This window comes from Vanacampus margaritifer, chromosome 6 (genome assembly GCF_051991255.1).
Source record: "Vanacampus margaritifer isolate UIUO_Vmar chromosome 6, RoL_Vmar_1.0, whole genome shotgun sequence".
Classification (NCBI taxonomy): Eukaryota; Metazoa; Chordata; class Actinopteri; order Syngnathiformes; family Syngnathidae; genus Vanacampus; species Vanacampus margaritifer.
The window spans coordinates 20475539-20499432 of NC_135437.1; the positions used below are offsets into that span (position 1 = coordinate 20475539).

Below are 23894 nucleotides of genomic sequence, written 5' to 3' on the forward strand. Positions count from 1 at the left end.
ATCATATTATTGTTTGACTTGATTTCCCCTTTAACTCATTCACTGAGTTAACTAGTGAAGTCATGTGATTAATTACAATTAAAAAAAATTAATCACCTGACGCCTCTAATTTTTAATAATCTTTTCTTTAAAAAAATTAAAAAATATTATTAAAAATTAAACAAAAAATATTTTGTTTTGTTTTAAAAAAGAAAAGAAAGAAAAGGTTATTAAAAATTAGGGGCATCAGGTGATTAATATTAGTAATCGTAATTAATCGCATGACTTCACTAGTTAACTTACGATTAGTCACAAATTTTATATCTGTTCAAAGTGTACAATTTTTTTTCTAGGTTTTCATACTCTTGTTAACAAAAGTAAAAAAAAAAAAAAAGTTAAACTAATAGAATTAGTTAAAATGATTTTTTGACGTCTATAGTCGTCAATGGCAGTGAATGACTTAAGAGAGACAGTGCATGTCCTATTGGATTGATTTCATAACCATTTCCCACACAAACAGTTTTTGTGAGTCGCTTTGATCCAAGTTTCAAAATCCTGATGTCATTTTTCACAACTGCAGCTACAAAACAGTTATCGCTTGTATCACATTAACTATTGTAGCAAAGTAAAATATGTGTGTGTCACTCTACAGTAAGAAAAACAAAGATCAACAATCTCTCGTCATCTCCATCAGGTTCTTATCCACATTTTGAAAAGCACCTTGAGGCCTGACACTGGTCTGCTGGAATGGGTCCTGACTGGCACAGTCAAATCAATCATCGGTAACAAACTGGAGTCACAGGTGGTGTCGATCGTTGTCATCCTGAAACGTTCATCATCTGAACAAGCTAATCAGTTTTCATAAGGTGATGCTTTAAGCAGATTCACAAAAAAACTTAAACACACCTCACAATCTAAAAACATCGAATCATGGCGTTTTTATTTCAGTAATCATAACGATGGTGACAAATTGACAATATTGTATGATAAGCTTTAAGACTTCATAAGGCTTTAACTGACCACGGTTGCGTGAGAATGGACGTCCTGTCTATGGTTTTGATGTTGATGACACAAGGCTTTTTTCCCCTGACATGTGTGCTGTTATACAAAGGATGAAAGAGCCTTGAATGTTTGCCCTCCCACACACTACATTAGGCAAGTCATCAATTTTCAGAAGCAGAAGCTCAAGTCAAGATTGGAGAACATGCTGGGAGGTGAGGAATATTAATCATATTTATTTATAATAGGAAGCTATGCTGTTGTTAGATGGCTGTGTACACCATTTCAGTGGCCTAGTGGTAGAGTGTCTGCCCTGAGACTAAGAGGTCGTGGGTTGAGTCCCAAGCCGGGTCATAACAAAGACTATAAAAAATGGGACCCATTTACCTGCCTTCTTGACACTCAGCATTAAAGGTTGGAATTGGGGGGGTTAGATCACCAAATGATTCCCGGCACGGCCCTTGCTGCTGCTCACCGCTCCTTCAGGGGATGTGTTCAATGTGGAGGAAGAATTTCTTTTTTTTGCTTTTTCTAGCTGGAATCGCTGAAGAACTTGACAATCACCGTTTGCATCAGTGTTAGTAAAAGTACAGATTATAGGCAGTGTTACTATATTTCAATTATTCATGTATTTTGAACTGCATTATGAAGCTCCAAATACGCCAAACAAGATTGTGCACTCTTGAGCAACTGAAGTCTGTACATCAAGCATAAACATTCTCAACATGCTTACTGAGTGTTATTTGTTAAAAGCAAATGATGATGTAACACTGGCAAAGGTGCCCCTGTCCCAGCAAAATTCTAAATAAATATGAGTAAATATTTGCAAAGGTTTATCAGTTTAACCATTAAATATCTTGCCTTTGTAGTGTACAGTATTCCGTTAAATATTTGCAAACCATTGCACTGTTTTTGACAATGACATTTTATTGACATTGTCCCAACTTGGGTTTGAAGTATTCATATCATTGCCTGGAATTATTTATGCTTAATTTATTTCTTGAAATTATTTTTTTTTTTTCAGATCAGTATGATTGTAATAGAAGATATGAGAATTGGTGCAGTGGCAGAATGAAGAATCACACCTTGATTTCCTTTCTCTTGGCATCTCTCTTCACAGGTAGCGCCCTCCCCCCGCCCCTCTCAATTTGAGGTAGTGACAGTCATAATGGTATCAGAATTTGTATTAGTAGCAGTGATAATAGCATCACTCTTAGTGTCCGTATTAGCATGAGTATTGCTATAATTAGCATGAGTATTGCTATAATTATCAGTATTGGCATCAATTACCAGTATTATAGTATAAATATTAGTAACTTGAGTAGTGAGTATACTGTAAAGTGATGTGTCAGTATTATCAGTGACTGTCTGTAGGGACCCCCCGTATTTTAAAATTAACTCATTCACTGCCATTGACAGCTATAGATTAAAAAAAAAATTTTTTGAACTATTTCTATTAGTTTAACATTTTTTCCAATTTTGTTAGCAAGGGTATGAAAACCTAGATTTTTTTTGTACATTTAGAACAGATTTCAAATTTGTGATTAATTGTAAGTTAACTAGTGAAGTCATGCGATTAATTAAGATTACAAATTTTAATCGCATGACCCTTTTAATTTTTAATAACCTTTTCTTTTTTTAAATCAAACAACATTTTTTGTTTAATTTAAAAAAATAATAATTTTTTAAAGAAAAGATTATTAAAAATTAGGGGCGCAGGCGATTACAATTTTTAATCGTAATTAATTGCATGACTTCACTAGTTAACTCACGATTAATCGCAAATGTTATATCTGCTCTAATACAATAAAAAAAAATCTAGGTTTTCATACTCTTGTTAACAAAAATGAGGAAAAAAATGTTAATTTTTGACATCTATAACCATCAATGGCAGCGAATGAGTTAAAATGATAATTTATTTAGTCTTTTTATGACTTTTGCTGAAACTTGATTGTGCATTTTCTGCAACAGCTTCTCAGTGTTTAGACATACCCTTTGAAGTGAGGACCCAAAGCACATCCATTAAAGAGGGCTCGTGCATTGAACTGACTCTAACGTCCAACCGTGAGCTCCCTGGGCTGCCTGTCAATTGGTTTTGGATGAAAGACTCACACTGGAGCGCCTCGCAGAACAAATTCATTGGCACGGTCATTCTCACCTCTGACACAAACCTGTGGCCAGTCCACCCGAACTTTGTGGACCGCGTCAAAAGCCAGGGCTCACCGCCTACTCAATGGCACGCCGGAACTTCACTGATGTCCTTGATGTGCAGCATCACAAAAAGGGACAACGGCAATTACACTTTCATCTATCAGTTCACTGAGGGCTCACCGTGGGCAGAGGCATCTGCTGTTGTCAACGTGGAAGGCAAGTGGTGGAATGACATCATTCATACGTGGACACCGCCGTTCAAAAGTTTTGGGTCACCCTGGTAAATTACATTAACTCATTCGCTGCCATTGACGGCTATAGACGTCAAAAATTCATTTGAACTATTTCTATTGAACATTTTTGTTAAATTTTTGTTAACAAGAGTATGAAAACCTAGAAAAAAATGTTTGGGGTACATTTAGGACAGATGTAAAATTTGTGATTAATCGTGAGTTAACTAGTGAAGTCATGCGATTAATAACGATTACAAATTTTAATCGCCTGATGCCCCAAATTTACGGGGAAAAAAAATATTTTTTTATTTTTAAGAAAAGATTAAAAAAAAATGTAAATGGTTATTAATAATCGCATGACTTCACTAGTTAACTCACGATTAATCCCAATTTTTAGATCTGTTCTAATACAATAAAACAATTCTAGGTTTTCAAACTTGTTAACAAAAGTGGGGGAAAAAAATTCTAATAAAAATATGTTAAAATGAATTTTTGACGTCTATAGCAGTCAATGGCAGTGAATGAGTTAAATATAGGGGACACCGGGGATGATAGTAACACACAGTACCAGGGTGAGATTTAACACTACTTGGGAATGGATTTAACAATGACATTATTATGCTTAAAATAGATCCATGCTCAAAAATTTATTGAAGCACTTTGATAAAAAATAAATGACTACCATAAACTTGTTATACTACAATAATAATAACAAAATGGATGAAAAGTACAAAATGAATACAATGAAAATAGGGTGGGGGCTTGTTTGTTTGTTTGTTTGTTTGGGCATGCTGTAAAAAACGAGACCAGTACAAAATGTTGCCATAAGGGGAAGGTTGTATTTTTTTTTTTTAAAGCTTGTGAGGGTGTGAGGGCTGTCAGGCACAGGAGGGTTGTACCCTCCCTGTGCCTGACAGCCATTGAAAAGCTAACCATTTTTAGGATTTAGCTTCAAAGCTATCGCTAATACAACACAGCAGATTAAACTAGAGAAACTACTAAATGAGTTTATGCAAGTCAAATAATTGTATCTACAACACAGTAATAACAATAAATAGTACAGTAAACATTTGGGATGTAAATTTTGGGTTTATCATTTTTAACATTGTCAGGAATATTGCAGGATAAATTTGAGGTCCATAACAAACATTTTTAATTTCCAAAACAATGACTTCTCTTTGCAGACAATCCCTGCCTCGTCGAATTTAGTCAACCAACCAGCACTGCGGACCAAGTCGTTAAGTTGCTGTATTGCTACTACAAGACTCACACATGTCCTGTAAACATGCAACTTTTGGATAGAAATCTGCCGATCCAGTTGCCCCGTGTGAATGGTGGGAAGATGATTATAGCCAAAATTCTGAACAACTGGCAGAATGATGGCAAGAAGATTGTTTGCCAGGCGGAGGGCAACACTGACGAGTACCTACGGAAATACATCCCTTTAGATATACCACGTAAGAGCTTCTACAGTGAATCAATGTAAAAAATTACCTCATGAAATCTAAAAAAAAGAAAAAAGAAAAAAAATCTAGTAGGTTAAGCTAATATTGGCCTAATTAACCAATAGATTGGTCAGACATTGAGCATTCCGGGGGTTAAGGGCATACCAATTTTATCGGTTAGCCAAACAGCCAATGAAATTGGTTACAATAGAAAGTAAGACTAGATAGATCACTTGGAAATAAATTCATTGTATCAATTTATTGCATTCTAAATGGATTTATTATGATTACAATATAGTGTTTAAAAATGGAAATGTGTGTCTAGATAGATCAGTAGACGTGACCAGCTCAGTGGCCTAGTGGTAGTGTGTCTACGCTGAGACTGGGAGGTTGTGGGTTCAATCCCTAGCTGGACTTTAAAATTGGGACCAGTTTATCTCAATGCTTGACACTCAGCATTATGGGTTGAAATTGTAGGGTTAGATCACTAAATGATTAATGAGCTCAGCCTCTGCTGCTGCTCACCACTCCCTCAGGGGACGGGTCAAATGCGGAGAATGAATTGTGTCACATTTAGGTGGGTGTGCCAACCAGTGGCATTTTTTTTTTCTTGAGATTCCCGGAAAAAGCATCAACACAGATTAACCAATATCTTAGTCAGAATGACCAATTTGTATCGGTTGGCCCAGTCACCAATATATATTGGTTGAAAACACCTACCATTCTAGAGTGGTTGTTTAAACAAAGGATCTGTCCGACACATAACTACCAGCTAGATAGAAGTTTTTATTTAGTTTGGATTTTTAATGGTTTTAGTTTTTAGAATAGCTGGGTTTTTATTTGTTAAAAAAAAAAAAAAGCTTATTTAGTTTGGCTTTTATTAGTTTTAGGATTCTAGGTTTTTGTGTTTGTTCCATTGCAAAAAAAAAAGTCAGTGTAATCAAGTAAACTACAATTCCCAAATAACTGAGCTTTCTTTACTTAAATTTATACTGAAGGCTCTAGTATGATCTTGACAATGACAGTGTCTGTAAGTGTAGTTTTATTCATGTAAAATATAGTTACCGTTTTTCTAAAAGCACTCTAGCTTTAATGTATTAATATTTTTTTGTGTCAATTTTAAGTTATTTTGTTAATTATAATAAAGTTGGTCCACAAAAAAAAATCAGCGAAGTAGGTTAGCCATCAAGCCTGTCTGGAAAGCTGTCAAAGCGGTGTCAGATCTGAAAATCACTAATCAGGGGGCTTCATTTGCTGTGACTGTTTTTTTTTTTTTTTTGGGAAACCAATTTTTTGTTTTCATCATTTCAGACAGCCCCAAAGTCGTTAATGCAAGCTTCCTTGAAGGCGTCACGTTCTACCGAGAAGGAGACCGCATGACGCTGGATTGCACCGCTCACGGAAATCCTGCTCCCACCTTTGAGTGGTTCAAATATGATGAGTCGCTGGTGAAGGCGGCCCGATGGTTTGTCCCGTCCGTCAGCCTCAAGCACAACGGAAAGTATAAGTGTGTTGCCACAAACAAGAAGGGAAGCCACGAATCCACTCTTGAAGTTGACGTCAAATGTGAGTCCGTTCACCTTCTTGCGCACATTTGGAAGTTGGTTAATTCACATGAACATAAACAAATTATTCAATCACTTTAACATGTCCATTCACATACTCACAGAATAAAGATCCGGACGTTGACGTCACTGGATCGGGCACTTAAACGGCTAGTTACCACACGCACAAGGGGAAATTATCTGTTTTGTTCCACGGTTTAATAGATACCAGTTGAATTTAATAACTGAGCAACACCATAAAGACTTTTTACGGCATAAATGACGGCGGCCGAATTAGCAAATGCTAAGTTGCTAACGTACCTAAATAACACGGCAAGACTTGCGTAAAATTGCTAACTTGGATGCCACACGTAAAGGGGAAATAAATGCGGATTGTACAAATTTGCAATCACCAGCGTAAGAGAGGAGGTAATTCCACGTAGCAGCGTCACCGAGTTGAAAAAACGAAACAAAAGCACACCTGACACTTAATCGGCAATGGTAAGACATCCAACCTGTCCACCTCGTGCATGTATATCTTGTCCTTTTCATCAAATTGACTGTCAATGCTCTTGGGCGGAAAGTTGATGGATAAACGCTAGTTTTAGCCCTCCTCGGTAATTGTAGTCAGTCAACGTGGCGCCCTACTTTCCTGCAACAGGGGGCGTGTTCAGAGAAATAATCACGTGACGTCCGGATCTCCATGTAAACCTCTGTCCGTTAACATGCACACCTGACGCAAATTTTCAGACCCTCCGACTGTTAGGATCAGGGCTAACGACACCACGGTGAGCAGGGGTGAGAACTTGATACTGTCGTGTTTGGTGAGGAGAGGCAACCCTTGGCCCAACACCTTCACATGGTACAAAGACGACAAACCCATCTCGACCCAGAATGACCACCAGTACATAGTACTGTCGCCGGTGCCGCCCAAGTACAAGGGACGGTACAAGTGTGTTGCCTATAATACGGCCTACGGAGACATGAAAGGAACGTCGAGCCAGCTTTTCATTGACGTGGAATGTGAGTCTGAGCATCTTTGAGTGGCGTCTGTCTGCCAGCGTGTCGGCGACACCTTTCTTGTATCAAATGCTTTGCAGACCGGCCGCAGAAGGTCAGCCTTTCCATCATGGGTTCTGCCAGCACCGAGGTCAAAGCGGGCGCATCCGTCAAGTTGCAGTGCACCACCGACGCCAACCCCGAGCCGGACGAGTACGTCTGGACGCTGTTCAGCCATGATGGGCCCTTTTTGAAATCTTTGCCCGATAATACGGAACTCCTGCTGCTGCGCGAGTTGCAGCCGAGCGACCGCTTTTGCTACGTGTGTAGCGCCGTCAACGCGGTGGGCTCCAGCAGAGTCAGTAATTTCCTGTGTGTCAATGTTCTACGTGAGTAAACACCATTTTCAGACCTTCCTTTTTTCCCTACCTCGTACCTGGGATTGAATGTCTGTATTAGTGTTGTCATTATCAAATATTTTTGGAATCGATTAATCTGTCAATTATTCAATCTTGCATTAAAGTTTATTACAAAAGCATTTTCCCCTTGATTACTGTTTAATTCATTCACTGCCATTGACTGCTATAAACGTCAAAAATTCATTTGAACTATTTCTATTAGTTAAAAAAAAAAATCCACTTTTGTTAACACGAGTATGAAAACCTAGAGATTTTTTTTATTGTACATTTAGAACAGATATAAAATTTGTGATTAATCATGAGTTAACTAGTGAAGTCATGCGATTAATCACAATAAAAATATATTTGCTTGACGAGATGATTATTAAAAATTAGAGGCGTCAGGCGATTAAAATGTTTAATCGTAATTAATCACATGACTTCAATAGTTGACAAACGATTAATCACACATTTTATATCTCTTCTAAATGTACAATAAAAATAATCTAGGTTTTTATACTCTTGTTACCAAAAGTAGAAAAAAAAGTTAAACTAATAGAAATAGTTAAAATGATTTTTTGACAATTATAACCGTCAATGGCAGTTTATGAGTTAACAAGCGATTGGTGTTTATTTTGTACTCTTATAGTGATTTAAAAAAAAAAAAAAAAAAAGGGGCGGGGGGATTGATGTACTATGTTGCCGGTTCGATCATTGTTTTTCAAAATAAAAATAGATGCTTGCAAATGTCTTATTTTATGAAGGACTACAGAAATCAGTGAATAATTACTGTTGATATGCTCAAATGACAAGATTTGGACAATTTTAAATTTAAAAAATGGCTCCAAATGATTACTCGATGATTAAAATACTTGTCGATCAATTTGATAATTAATTTTGTCAGCGCTAGTCTGTATCATTAAAAAACACCAAAAAATATGTGCATGGATTTCGATGAGCTAGGCATGGACCGATTACCAGTTTGACAGTTGTTGTTTTTTTAACCATGGTTTTAAAAAGACTAGGTTAAAAAAAATATATAGCTCGTCGGTCACCACAAAATTGCTTTTTTTTTCAAGTTTATGTAAGCATTCGTAAGCAGCTGCAATATGATTGGCTCCTTGCAGAGATGACTAACAAATCCTCTCTTTAAAGTTAATGACGAGAGGCCAGCCACTAAAAGTTTTCATCTTAGGGGAGGGCTAGTGAAGTCATGCGATTAATTATGACATAATTTCTTGGTAATCTTTTTTTTTTTTTTTTTTTTCCCTTGCCTCTTCTTCATCCAAGACGGTCCGACAAACCTGGTGTTGTCCATGCCCGACAAGGTCCCAGAAGGCGAGATGGTCTCCGTGCGCTGCTCGGCGGAAAGCTTCCCGCTCTCCAACCTCACTTTGACCAGGACGTCCCGTGACCAGTCGTCTTTTGAGTCCGCCGCTACTATCCTTGGCAAGACGGCACAAAACAATGTCCTCTCCTACAGCTTCACGGCCACCGGGACAGACGACGGCGTTTACACCTGCAAGGCCACCAACACTGAAGGGATAGGAAGCTCACAGAATACTTTGGAAGTCACATGTAAGTCATTTGTTTACGCAAAATGAGGTATGGCATCAATTAGAGTGGAGGCTATTTAAGACAGTGGTGATAAAAGTTTGTGATTAGCAGTAATTGAAGAATATTGCAAACTAATTGACCACTTGGTACAGTGGAAACTATGATTAGGCCATTGTATGGAAATGAAATATAGTAAATCGAGGCACTGTCAATTCAAAGAAGTGATGAAGTTTTCCGGGGGGAGGGGGTTATGAGCAGCATAGTGAAGAATAACTTAAAAAATAATTTAACTCATTCACTGCCATTGACGGCTATAGACGTCAAAAATTCATTTGAACTATTTCTATTAGTTTAGCTTTTTTTTCTTCACTTTTGTTAACAAGAGTAGAAAAACCTAGATTTTTTTTATTGTACATTTGGAACAGATATAAAATGTGTGATTAATTGTGAGTTAACTAGTGAAGTCATGCGATTAATTATGATTACAAATTGAATCGCCTGACGCACCAAATTTTTAATGTTTTCTTCTTTTTTTAATTCATTCATTGCCATTGACGCTATAAACGTCAAAAATTCATTTGAACTATTTTTATTAGTTTAACTTTTTTTCCCGACTTTTGTTAACAAGAGTATGAAAACCTTAAAAAAATGATTGTACATTTGGAACAGATATAGAATTTGTGATTAATTGTGAGTTAACTAGTGAAGTAATGCGATTAATTACAATAAAAAAAATAGCGCCTGTCGCCCCTAATTTTAATAATCTTTTTTTTTTTATGAATTCTTGGCAGTGAATGAGTTAACATGCAGTGCAGAATTTTTTTTATTTAGGCACACTAAAATTGCTTTTTAAATACCATGATTAGTGGCAGCATAGCATCAAATAGAGCAGAGGCAACTATTTGAAGTTGTGGCGATTGGGAATGATGCTGTAAAGTGTCAATACGGAACAATGTAACAGTGGAGTCGCATCTATTTGAGTGGAGGCCGCTTTTTGGGCACATACAGAACTACTGAATGAAAACTTGTCTATTTGATGTGAATAATCAACAGAATGTGATGAATTTGACATTAATGTGGAATAATTAGAGGCATGGCATTCATTTGGGGTTGGATTGATAAATTGAGGTAGACAGCACCTATTTGAGTGGAGACCACAATGTGAGGAAGTACAGTACTTGTATGGGTACTTTTTAGGGGTGTACTAAAAAAAAAAAAAAAAAATAAATAAATAAATAAATAAATAAATCGATTCTCATTTAGTGCGATTCAGAATAGATTTTAAATGTCCCAAACTCGATTTATATTTTATTTTAATACCGTCTTGCCTTTGTCTGTGTGTGCCTTTATTTGGAGCGCTGTTCATGTTGTAGCCGGTTTGGCCACTGATGGGCAGTGTGGTTCCACACAGTCTAATACACTGTTAAGTTGTAGCCACATTAGAGAGTAGAAGGAAAAAGTCACTATCAAGTTATTCCAATAGAAGGTTTCAGGCGCGGTGTCAGCTGTTAAAAGGAGGCACCCAAGCAACCACTCCCTCCCCCGCGCCCACAGCCTTTTGAGAAAAAAGTAGAAAACTGACTTGAGAGAGCTTTAGGATGGAGAATTCCAATTCAAGAAAACGATCTCGTGTTTGGCAACACTTTGACGTTGTGTCACCCACAAAGGTAAGATTTTAATTATTTGGCATAATATTTAATGGTATATTATCAGCATTATCATCATCATCATTGTAGTGTTGTATTTACTATTGTACAGTTTTGCTAAATGGCTCACCGCAACATTTGCAATAATAAATGCTTACAGAAAATGAATTAATATTACTGTATCACTTTTAATGTTAAAACTTTAACTGGGAATCTTGGCTGTGTTACCTACATTTAAAAATATCACAGCCTGCAGTATGTCCATAGTAACCATAATAATATCTTGATTGTTTCAGTATTGCATAACAATTTTTAATGTCATATTTATTCATTATTTAGGTTCAGTGCCTCATATGCTCACAGGAGTTGGTTTTTGGCAACAACACCTCTTCCATGTTGCGGCATCTGCGTGCCAAACACGAACAGGCAACAACTCCGCAGCAGAGCACTTCAGCTGAAGCTGATGGACCTTCTGGTATGGTCATAATTCCACATGATTGGGTTTAATCCTAAAAGGGTTTTATAGTTTCATGCATGTACATCTGTATATGATCACTTGTAATACTATATATCTTTTGTCACTTTTTATTCTTGAGTAATTATTTTTTAAATTGCTACTTCCAGCTTTGAATGATATCACTGTTTTGATTTAATTTACCCTGATATGTTAAAAAAAAAAAAAAGGAAAATGTACGGTATTAAAGCACACTAAAGTTTCATATGTTATCACTTTTTTTTCTGTCATCAGGGTCGAGGAAGCAAAAGCTGGATGAGGCCTTACTGAATCTCATCATCATAGATGCACAGCCACTATCACTTGTGGAAAATGAAGGGTTTAGGGCCTTCGTCCAGCTCCTGGATCCCACTTATGTCATCCCAGGAAGAAAAGCCCTCAAACAAATGTTGCAGAATAAATACAGGGTTGCCAAAGACAACGCAGTAGCGGAGATAGAAAAGACATCCACAGTCAGCCTAACATCCGACATGTGGACTTCAATAAATATGGATGCCTACTTGGCTGTAACCTGCCACTTCGTTAATGAAGAGATGCAGCTGTCAACTCTTCTGTTGGGCATAAAAAGGTTCCCTCGCACCCATACTGCAGCAAACCTAGCAGAGGCCAAAGAAACCCTGATGGCTGAGTGGGGAATCAGAGCCAAAGTGATGAGTCTGGTCACAGACTCAGCTGCAAACATGATTGCATGTGCCAATCGCCTCAATGTGCGCCATATAAGCTGTTTTGCCCACATGTTAAATCTTGTCATGAAGAAATCATTAGCACAAACGCCAGGGCTTGATGATCTTCGCACCAGGGCACGTAGTATTGTGGGGCATTTCAAATCAAGCACTACGGCAAGGGAAAAGCTGTCTGAAATTCAGCGGCAAATGGGAAGACCGGAGCATAAACTTCTGCAAGAGGTTGAAACGCGCTGGAACAGCACATTTGCAATGCTCCAGAGACTGCATGAGCAGAGGGAGCCACTGGATGCAGCCCTCAGCAGGCTAAACACCACCATCGTCCCATTCTCTGCTGAAGAGTATGAGACGATCTCACAGTGCCTTTCAGTCCTCTCTCCATTCAATGAGGCCACTGTAGAAATGTCTACAGAGAGTAGAGTGTCTGGATCAAAAGTAATTCCAATGGTGAAGATGCTGAAGCACTTCACAGCCAGACAGTGGACAACAGTCACCATCGAAGTTGCCAGGAATTTAGTCAGCAAAATAAACAGCAATCTCCAAGACAAATTTGCAACGCTGGAGAAAATAACAACCCTGACACTAGCCACATTGCTGGATCCAAGATTCAAAGAAGTGGGCTTCTGTAACACATCAAGTTGTCAGGCTGCAGTGGAAAGGCTCACAAGAGAATGTGCCAATCAAATGCCTGCACCAGCCCAACAACTGCCACCTGCAGAGGTTACAGGCCATTCCCAGGGCAACAGCCTCTGGGGTCCTCTGGACAGCCAGGTGGAGACACAGCGTGCTTCAAGTAGCACTGCCAATGCAATTGCAGAGGTTCAGAGGTGAGGTACTTACAGTATACATATATGATATGAAAAGTGGCACTATTGTTATGTTGTAATGAATGTAATGTTATGCTGCTGAAACTAAATTTCCCTATCTATCTTTACTTTGATTTATTAATCCAGTGCAAAAAATGATTATCTGTCATATTTTTCTTTTCTAGATATTTGAAGGACAAACCGCTTCCCTGGACGGAGAAGCCACTACAATATTGGTTTCTCCAAAAAACCACATACCCACATCTGTATCCAGTGGCTCTGCAGTACCTCTCAACACCAGCATCTTCAGTCCCCTGTGAGAGGATTTTTTCAAAGGCTGGTGAAATTGTCAGCCAGAGAAGAAGCCGCTTGAAGCCCAGCACGATAGAGCAAATATTGTTCTTAAATAAGAACTTGTAAAACAAATAAATGAGCACAATTCCCTCATGTACGTACTGGTATTTACTTTATTTTCACTGTTGCGCAAGCACAATTCCCTCATGTAGATATTTGGTTCACTTTATGTTCACCTTCCATGTGTACCTGATGATCATTAGACAGACACAAATGTAAGACTGAATGTACTGGTGTTATGTTGGAATATAAAATCAGGCGAATCACTTTAGCTGCTATGACTCCAGCTGACTACCAGATGTCACCGGTACGATCTATCTTATGGGGCTTTGAAGCTTCGACTCTTTTTCCTAAGCAATCAGCCGAAAGCCTCAAAAGCGTCACAAGGCTTCATTTTCCCATCTCTATTAGCAAGTCAGACTGGAGTAGATCATTACAATTCCTTGCACATCTATAGATTGAAGCAAAAATCATTGTCAATCAAATCATTTTGAATTAAAAAAAAAATCATTCGCAATTGAAAATCAATTCTGAATCGAAACGCAGACCCAAAAATCGGAATCAAATCGTGAGACATTCAAAGATTCCCACCCCTAGTACTTACTTTTAGGTAGGCTTCCAAAACATAGCTCTGACATTAACAATAATGCCGCACCGATTGGACAAAGACAAATGACTAAATACACCAACACTAATGAGAAACACCTGGAAAGGTGGAAAGACACACAGGTGGACGTAATCAGACATAACGAGACGGGAACACAAGACAAACACAACAAAACCCCAACCCCTACAAAACTGAAATGCGACAATTTTAGATGGTGGCGTTTCATTTTATAGTCTTACTATAACATAATTGATCATCTTACCTGTTTGTCAGATGCTCCCAGAAACGTGACGGTAAAAGCTAATCCGTCCCTGGTGGTCACCAAAAACAAGACGTTGACGCTGCAGTGCGTCGGCGACTCGAATCCGCCCATCAAGTCGGTGATATGGTGGAAGGCGGACTCCGTGTACCAAAATGAGGCGGACAGACAAGCCTTAATCATGACGAACATCACGACCGACCACACCGGCATCTACGGTTGCACGGCCACTAACGAGTTAGGCTCGGCCAGGTCACCCCCAGTGGAGGTCAAGGTCCACGGTGAGTCAAATGCTAAGATGGAAATCATGTAAAAGTCAATACAATTTTGGGATGAGTAAACATGCTTCTACTGTGTTATAAATCTAATGTAAATATTTGAGAATTCCCCAAAATTATATGGATATAAATATTTACTATAATACCAAGCTTTGTGCTTAAATTACATTTTGCATTAAATGTGTAAATAATAGACACTATCAGATTCTCAATATGGAGATCTGCTTCGGGCAATTTGATGACAAAATGGCCGCCCCTTGAGGTGGATAATAAATGGGTGTATTTTGCTGCTCTTTATTCAAATGTGATATTAATCAGAATGCTGTGTTTTAGGCTAGTGGAAGTTCAATACAAAAGCAAGTTAATAGTTTCCTTTGGTTACAATATAATACAAACGGAATATATTTTATTTGTATATCAGAATGCCTTTGTGTGACTTGAATAAAATGTATCAAAAATATCTAAATGTACTTATTATATTTTCCCCAAGGCGAACTGCCCGATCCGCTGCTGTCCATGGTCACCAAGGTCACTGAAGGAGAGCTGGTCTCCATGCTCTGCTCAGTGGAAAGCGACCTGCTCTCCATCCTCACCTTCACCAGAGTGTCCAGCAAGTCGTCGTCCGAATGGCCTGGCGCTAGTTCGCATGGCAACGCAGTCCAAAACAACAGGCTGTCTCACACCTTGAAAGCCACCTCGGCCGACAGCGGCGTTTACATCTGTGAGGCCGACTATGGCTTCGGAAAACGAAGCGCGCAAAAAACTTTGCAAGTCATGTGTAAGTCATTGCTTACTCAGCAAACTGGAAATGAGGTTAAGTGAGGTTTTTATTTGTGACAGGAGTGATAAAAAAAATGATGTGGAAAATGTAATTATCCATGGAATAGAATCTTCATTTATTGAGGCAGTGCATCAATTAGAGCAGAAACCATTATTTGAGGTAGTGCTAATGAAATCATTAAAGTTCTATTTGAAACAGTGGAGATTTTGGTTATTTATAAATTACGTTTTGAAGTATAAATACATAATGTAAATAATTCAAAACTTAGCCGAGTCCATTATTTGATAAAATGGTGTTTTGTGAATTAATCTTTTCTTAGCGATGTGAGGGGAAAAAATACCACTTTCTGCAGTAAAGACATTATTTAAGGCATGGCATCTATTATAGTAAAGGTCACAATTTCAGATTTTGAGGCAGATGTTTTCTGTCTTTTCTGAGGGAAAGTATAAATATGTCAACAAGTTAACACTTTGTGGAGTAAAAACTTGATTTATTGAGGCATGGCATGAAAAAAAGGTGGCAGTTGTGATTGAGGCGAAGGAGGCCGCTATTTGAGGAAATACGATTTAAAGTGATTTACTGCTTCAAACAATTTATGGATAATGTTGCGGAACAAAGAATTTAACACCACGTGGAGTAACATCTTGAGGCCATGGTGTCTCTGCATGGATCTCACTTTTTGAGACAATCCTCCTGATAAGGTCCTCCCATTTGGGGTTTTATGAGCGAGGTATATAAATCCATAATGTCAATAGGAAGTCAATTTCTATTATGATTTTATTTTGATTGAGGCCAGACACTTATTTGAGTGGAGGCAACTTCTGGAGGGAAAACAGTATTTGTGTAGTTTTGTTTTTTAGTTTATCATGATTAACTCATTTACTGCCATTGTCGGTTATAGACGTCAAAAATGTATTTGAACTATTTCTATTAGTTTAAAAAAATAAAATTTTTGTTAACAAGAGTATGAACCTAGAATGTTTTTTTTTATTGTACATTTAGAACAGATATAAAATTTGTGATTAACCGTGAGTTAACTCTTGCAATTAATTACGATTTTAATTGCCAGATGCGCCTAATTTCTAATTGTAATTAATCACATGACTTTAATAGTTAACTCACGATTAATCATAAATTTTATATCTGTTCTAAATGTACAATAAAAAAAATCTAGGTTTTCATACTCGTTAACAAATGTCGAAAAAAATAGATGAAATAGTTCAAATGAATTTTGGACGTCTAACCGTCAATGGCAGTAAATGCGTTAGTTAAGGTACGGCATCGTGCGATGAATTTTTGTCAATGTCCCGATTCCTATTGTAAATTCTATGTCAGATGCACCCAAAGATGTGGCGGTGAGAGCGAATTCCTCTCTGGTGGTGCCTGAAACTGCAGCATTGGTGCTGAAGTGCGACGCCGACTCGAACCCGCCTGTTGAGTCGGTGATCTGGTGGAAGACAAATGACATAAGGCCCCAAAACTTGTCACTGGGTCGAACCTTGACCATAGCGTCGGCCGCGCCCGCCGACGCCGGCTTCTACGGCTGCACGGCCACCAATGAGCTGGGCTCGGCCAGTTCACCCCCAGTGGAGGTCAATGTCCAAAGTGAGTTTCAATGTTGACATTGCTAAGAAAGTAGAAACGCAAAAGTAGCGCAATACAGTTAGATGGATAAGTAAAAATACCATACGTGCATTTTTCCATGTATTAAATACTGTTACACGAACAAATACACTGGATGTTTCCTTCGTATTATTAGATAAAATGAAAAACACTTGGGCTAATAGTTGCCTTTATTTAATAAGTAAAAATATTTAAAGCCATCAATAAGGATAAGCGGTCTTAGATTTGTATTAAACTAAATTCATAATTTGAAAATATTTTACAAATATGCGGATGCATAACCATGTTTATATTTGGCTTTGTGTACAGTAAAAAAGAATTACAATGAATGAATATCATGGAAATAGTTACCTTTGTATTACATGAAAAGATATTGTAAAATAGACAATAACATTGTCATTGTTGAGTAATTTTATTAAATTGAATTGTAAAATATATGAAAATGAAATTTTATGTATAAATGCACATAATTATGCAATAGTTACATTTATATAAACTGATTTAAAATATAATTATGAAAACAATATAATTTTTAGGGTGAGAAGCTCGGTCATCCGGGAGGGACTCAGCGTCGAGTCGCTGCTCCTCCACGTTGAGAGGAACCAGTTGAGGTGGCTCGGGCATCTGGTTCGGATGCCTCCTGGACGCCTCCCTGGGGAGGTGTTCCGGGCATGTCCTACCGGCAGGAGGCCCCGGGGACGACCCAGGACACGCTGGAGAGACTATGTCTCTCGGCTGTCCTGGGAACGCCTTGGGGTCCCGTCGGATGAGCTGGCTGAAGTGGCTGGGGAGAGGGAAGTCTGGGCTTCCCTACTAAAACTGCTGCCCTCGCGACCCGACCCCGGATAAGCGGAAGACGGACGGACGATATAATTTTTAAAACAATTGTGGATTTTTAATAACATTTTTCATGTTACTTTTTTTTTTAATACAATTTTGAAAATGTCAACAATGTACTTAAATGCATGTATCACACAAACAAGTATATATAATGGTTGGATGTGATTGTAATTAGTTTTTTATTTTAACTCATTCACTCCCAGCCATTATCACTGAAGCAACCCCCTTCGCTCCCGGCTGTTTTACTGGATTTTAACTCAAGGCCCACAGAATATTGTGTTCTAGTGCTATAAAAACATGGAGAGAGATTAGAATCTCTTCTTTCATCAGGAAAAAAAGTATATTTGTATGTTTCCATTTTGCAGCAATTAGAATATAGCTAAGCTTCATCAATATTCACATTCTTGGTGAAAACGATGACAAAAGAGCTTTTTGCTGCCACCTGCTGGCCGTTTTATTAAATAACTACCGTTGCTTTAAGCCACCTCATGTCAGAAGCTGCATCAAAGCCTTCTACATATAAAAAAAAATAAAAAATTGGGAGTGAAGGACAAAGTATTAAGGCATGTTTTTGGGTTTGAATGAGTTAATAAGATACATTTATTTGTGTGTTCTTACTCTAGCTGTATTAATTCTTTAATTTACTCTTGCAGATCTTAACAAACTCCTGAATGTAGTCATGACAACCGACACAGGTGGGTGGAGTACTTGAATATTCTACTTAAGTCTACTGTTACTTTACAATATATGACAAGTCAAATTAACTCGTTCACTGCCATTGACGGCTATACCATTTTTTCCCCACTTTTGTTAACAAGAGTATGAAAACCTAGGAAAAAAAATATTGTACATTTAGACCAGATATAAAATTTGTGATTAATCATGAGTTAATTATTGAAGTTATGCATAATTTAAAAAAAAATCATCACCTGACGACCTAATTTTTAATGATCTTTTTTATATATATATATATATAATCGTGGGGGGTTCAAAAAGAAAAAAAAAATTCAAAAATTAGGGCGTGAGGCAATTAAATTTTTTTTATTGTAATTAAATCACGTGACTTTAATAGTTTAACCACAAATTTTATATCTGGTCTAAATGTACAATATTTTTTTTCCTAGGTTTTCATACTGTTAAAAGTGGAAAAAAATGTTCAACTAATAGAAATAGTTAAAATGAATTTTTGACGCCTATAGCCGTCAATGGCAGTGAATGAGTAGAAATAAATTGTCCTCCAATTAATTACTTCAGGAAGAACATGTAACCTTTACCCTAACCCTATTCAGAATACCAAAAAACAAATACTCAAGTAACTGGTAACCTGCGCACTAAGGTCAAATAGACCAAAATAGACCAAGCTACAGAATAGCAATGTACAACTTCCTGCTCTGTCCTGCATTCTTCATGAAAATGAGACACTTTCAAAGCTTTGTTTCTGTGGAGGCCTTTTGATACTTTGTATTAGGTTACGTCACTGTCCGGCTCCGTTTGATTGGCAAGATTGGATAGAGTCAAAGGTCACTAATGCTTTCGTTGGAAAGTGATATGACACAAGTCTCCTCTGCCAAATAGCCAAAACAAAACAAAAAAATCCATATTGGGCGGGTAATTGGTCTGTCTGTCGTCCCCACAGATTGGATCCTGAAGTTCATCATTCCTCCTGTGTTTGTATTCTTCATCGTGGCACTCATTTTAATCTACATATGGAGAGCGTAAGTCTTGTTAGCAAGCTTCTTTTTTTTTTTTTGCTGTTTGTATTACCAGATTGTTAAAAGCATGCATTAAAAGCGGCTTTTCACTCACACACATGCAGGAAGAGGAGATCCAAGCAGGCCTTGATCAACTTTGAGACCAGCGAGTTAAACACTGATAAGATGTGAGACGCTATCCTCCCTCCGCTCGACGTCATTGGTGCATATCATACTGCCTAACGTTGTTTTGCCTTTTTTCTGAATCCTTCCACAGTGCCAGTTACGTCATGTTCAACCTTTCTTCTGCTGGAAGGGTGAGTCATTCGGCATCCACATTTGCATATTTAAGTCAAATAAAGCAAACTTCCTGCATCCACTGTCACACCATTGAAGTTAGCCGCTGCTAGTATTCACAGTTGTAACTAACAAACAGTAGTATGCGATGATAATAAAGTATCCACAATGGAATTCCTTCCTCCCTGTTCGGGTAATATATGCAGGTGATGATGTATCCAAATGACATTCCAATACACCAAACTTGAGTATTTAATACAATAAATAGGAATTACAAACACTATGATCGCGTAAAAACATTAGCGCTGGGTCGTCTTGTTAGAAGTCAGCCCCCCCCAAACCACACACACACACACACACACACTATACTAAGAGCCTACAAGCTGTGTGTCTAATCTGTGCGTGTATGTATAGTTTACACAGTAGTCTGCTCGCGTTGGGAGGAGTAAGATGGCCGCCCTGTGGCTTCAACGGCTTGCACGGGCGTGTATGGGCTAACTGCTATCCAGTAATGTATACAGATGAGTGATGTACCCCAAATTGAGCAGGAAGTGACCCAGAAATGCCCCCAAAATCAACAGGAAGTACCCACAAAGTAACAATGCCGCTTACTCGCCTTCAGAAGTGAGCCATCAACGGCCATCTTACTTTTCCACTCACAAACCTGCCTAACTTAAATAAGTTGATTCCTCTGTGGCATTTTCATGTTTTCTTCTGTCTCTGGTAAGTCTGGGAGAAGTGCTACATACATACATCATCGCTAAGAATATTATTTTAAATTTGCTCTAACATATTACTCGAGTGCTACACAAAGATTTGTGTCCGTCCTAAGATCTGTAAGATGGCTGCCCTTTGGCTCCACCTGCGAGAGGCCTATTGATAGTCTATTCATCGATATGCTACCATATAACCATATATACATATGTCTGTGGATGTGCACCACATTCAACAGGAACACGAAGGGTCCCTGATTGAACAGGAAGTCACCCAGAAGTGCTCAGATAACAAACAAACAACCCCGGTTCAGCTTCAGAAAACGGGTGAGCCCGGGGTAGGTTGTTACCTGAGCAACAGTGATGCCATTTTCAGTTGACATCAAGTGGGCAAAATGGCCGCCCCTTAAAATGGATTAAAAACCAGGTGGATTTTGCAGTTTAAATTGTATTCCACAAACGCAATATTAATCAGAATACTGTCTTTAGACTAGTGAGGCTGCATACAACTTTTTTGTAAAGAACATCTTTGACATATTGTATAGAAACATAAATATATTGGGAGGAAAGTACAAAACTGCAGCAAAAATATATTGAAAAAAGTACAAAACTGCAGCATTATGCTCATCAAAAGTAAGACACCACTGAAAAGATTTTTTTTCCCCTCAACGGAACACGCAAACAATGCACAAAAAGGTTACAGTTTTGCAGTATTGTACAATTCTGAAGATATTGGCACAAAGTAACAATCACGTTAAACATAAATTTTCTTTTTGAAGCTGATCTTTCATGAAATGTTTTCTTTTCACATCTCATCAAATTATGTTGCAGTTTCATCGACCTTCAACATTCTTTCGTTGCTTCCAAGCTTATTGCGAAAGTGGCTCAGTTGACCTTGCAAGTGGTGCATTTTGATGCTCATCCTACTCCCTAGTTCAGTACAGTAGTTAACGCTAGCTAGCTATAATGATCAGCTTAAAGAAATTATGAACCACATTCACAAATGCATTCCAAGCTCTAGCCTCAACGGTGGTCTTTGTCACAAAGTGGTGGTCCTGAAGCAATATTCTGTTCGGGGGTCCGTCACATACTAATCCTACTTTTTTTTTCTTCTTCATAGATAAGGCTAGGAAATGTCCAAAACAGTCCCCAGAACGATCAAGTGCTTTGACAAACTTCTTTGGGTGGCATGGCTCAGTGTTAAAGCGGTTGCCTCCCAACCTAGAAGTTGTGGGTTTGATCCCCAGCCCTTGTGAACATTTACTGGGGACCCATTCACTAGCCCATATCCAACCCGCATGGGCCCCACATGGGTGTGTTGGCCAGGTCGAGATTTCAAAACAGTGACGTGATAAAGTAAATCTGAGGCCAGATTTGGATTCACCACCCCAAACTTATCTTTAAAACATTCATTGCCAGCCATTTTGGAATATTTTAAAACATTTCAATGCCCACACTTTGTTTTCAATAATTATATATCCACTAAATGTACCAATAGACTTGATTCTTTCTGCCTTTTTCTGTTCTTTTATAATGAACAGAAGAAGAAAAAGGTTGCATAAAATGTAGCCATTTCTCCCAAACTCTGTTGATCTCATTTAAATGTGGCAATGATGTCCTCTGCTGGTGGTTGTGCATCAGAAAGTTATTTCCAAGTTTGTTAAAGACCATGAATGAGTTAACTCATTCACTGCCACTGACGGTTATAAACGTCAAACAATCATCTGAACTATTCTATTAGTTTGAAAAAACTTATATTTTGTTAACAAGATTATTACGATTAAACTTAATTGCCCGACGCCCCTAATTTTTAATAAACGTTAATTGTAATCAATCAAATGACTTCACTAGTTAACTCATGATTAATCACAAATTTTTTATCTGTTCTAAATGTACATTTTCTAGGTTTTCATACTCTTGTTAACAAAAGTGTGTATGTGTGTGTGTGTGTGTGGGGTGGGGGGGGGGTTCAACTAATAGAAATAGTTAATTTTTTGACGTTAATAGCCGTTGGCCAGTGTCATGTTGCACATTTTTAATGCATTTAATTTAAATGTGGATTTTGTAGTAATGTATTTTTTTAATGAAAAATAAGTCTCCTCGAACTTTATATGGTGACATCAGAACAAAAAAAGCCAAAGAAAAAGCGAGGCAAAATGTTGCAACATAACTTGACATATTTCAAATAATAATTGTTAAAGTATTTAGAAAATAAATATGTAAACTACTGATACAAGTCAAAATGTTCTACTCTGTGGTTGTCATGATCATGACAGTGTGCTCAGGATCCGTCAGCAACCAACACGATTCAGAAAGAACCCCCCAAAGAGAAACCACTACTTGATCCTTCCCTCCAAGCTGAACACGGGTGAGAATTGAATCTGTTTTATCCAGAAAAAAATAATTTTAAAGACAACCTGTTTGCCTTTCTTAAAGGCAAAGAAAATATGCCATTCCTAAAGAGAAGCAGTCGAAAGAGGTACTACACACGTGAGCATAGAACATCACGTCAAGTTGTTTACCCTTTCTAATATTGTACACACAACATTGTTCCTCTAGACAAGAAGCAAGGACACCAGCGAAGATGCCATTGTGTACATGAGCTATGCTTTGGTACATTTACAGCCCGAGTGGAGGGCGAGTAACGACGACAGTGAGGAAGACATTTACATGGGGTTCTCAGTCTGACCGACAACGGCACTGACCTATACAATGTGTCTAAGAATAATGTTCGATTTTATTTTATTTTTCTTCAAGAGAACTGACCTTTTACCAATCCAGTCATTTCTATTTAGTCCCTCCTGACCGCCAGGTGGCGGTGTTGAACAGCCCGGAAATACGAGATGCACATCAAAATGACACGTAGTCCAGTTGTCCGGTTAATGAATGCCCTGTATATAAAAGAGCCTGGGAAAAGAGTCTCTCAAACCTTGTTTTTTCTGTCTTGTACCCAAAAAAAAGCAATAAAAATCTTCAGAAAAGCACGTGGCGTCTTTGAATAATTTTAAAGGACATTTGTTGCAGGTCTAGCTTAAAGTGTGAGCAAAGTGGGAGGACGTATTTCTAAAGTACCACAAACGTTCACTCTAATAAAATAATGGGAGAAAAAAAAGAGGAAATCCATTTTTTTTAAGCAGACAAACTAACATGATTAATATTTCCAATAAATCGTAAAAAGATGAGGGGAAGCATGCCTCACATTTTCAATAAGTTTCTAGAGCCTGAAAAAATATCTAAAAATGTGTAAACTGTTTTCTCAAACATGACATATCTCAAAATACCGCTTTTCTCCAAAATGTGTGAGTGTATATACAAAAAATGAATATTTACTATTTTCTTTGCAAGATAATTCATAGTGTGAGCACCTAAAATATCAAGTTAAGGGTCACTGCTCCTAGTTAAAAAAAAAAGTTTGGAGCCATGATTGTTACAATTTCAGATACATGTAAGTACCCAAGTGGATAGATTATAAAACAATTAAGCATGTGGCAATGAAT

At 37.9% G+C, this 23894-nt stretch overlaps 2 protein-coding genes across 3 annotated transcripts; both read left to right on the forward strand.

Annotated features, from left to right (window-relative positions):
* Positions 1-1046: 1046 nt before the first annotated feature.
* Positions 1047-23381, forward strand: LOC144053452 (B-cell receptor CD22-like). 2 transcript variants are annotated; one of them, XM_077567913.1, is made up of 18 exons: positions 1047-1193; positions 2003-2098; positions 2950-3345; positions 4547-4819; positions 6119-6373; positions 7102-7374; positions 7452-7739; positions 9039-9326; positions 14189-14455; positions 14943-15230; positions 16569-16838; positions 18350-18391; positions 19333-19411; positions 19513-19575; positions 19665-19704; positions 22674-22765; positions 22834-22876; positions 22957-23381. In XM_077567913.1, the coding sequence occupies exons 1-18, from the start codon at positions 1184-1186 to the stop codon at positions 23083-23085; spliced, it is 3192 nt and encodes a 1063-aa protein (XP_077424039.1). In that variant the 5' UTR covers positions 1047-1183; the 3' UTR covers positions 23086-23381. The 2 variants fall into 2 exon arrangements, with proteins under 2 accessions (XP_077424039.1, XP_077424040.1); XM_077567914.1 differs by lacking the exon at positions 16569-16838.
* Positions 9336-13405, forward strand: LOC144053453 (E3 SUMO-protein ligase ZBED1-like). The gene is made up of 4 exons (XM_077567915.1): positions 9336-10972; positions 11291-11426; positions 11700-12975; positions 13140-13405. The coding sequence occupies exons 1-4, from the start codon at positions 10904-10906 to the stop codon at positions 13372-13374; spliced, it is 1716 nt and encodes a 571-aa protein (XP_077424041.1). The 5' UTR covers positions 9336-10903; the 3' UTR covers positions 13375-13405.
* Positions 23382-23894: the final 513 nt, after the last annotated feature.

Bases quoted from the DNA above. Each gene is read 5' to 3' on its own strand.
- LOC144053452 (XM_077567913.1), top strand. The intron at 2,099-2,949 runs GTAGCGCCCTCC...TTTCTGCAACAG, and splicing joins CTTGGCATCTCTCTTCACAG to CTTCTCAGTGTTTAGACATA. The intron at 9,327-14,188 runs GTAAGTCATTTG...CCTGTTTGTCAG, and splicing joins GAATACTTTGGAAGTCACAT to ATGCTCCCAGAAACGTGACG.
- LOC144053453 (XM_077567915.1), top strand. From the start codon at position 10,904: ATGGAGAATTCCAATTCAAGAAAACGATCTCGTGTTTGGCAACACTTT. The intron at 10,973-11,290 runs GTAAGATTTTAA...TTCATTATTTAG, and splicing joins ACGTTGTGTCACCCACAAAG to GTTCAGTGCCTCATATGCTC. The intron at 12,976-13,139 runs GTGAGGTACTTA...TTTCTTTTCTAG, and splicing joins GCAATTGCAGAGGTTCAGAG to ATATTTGAAGGACAAACCGC.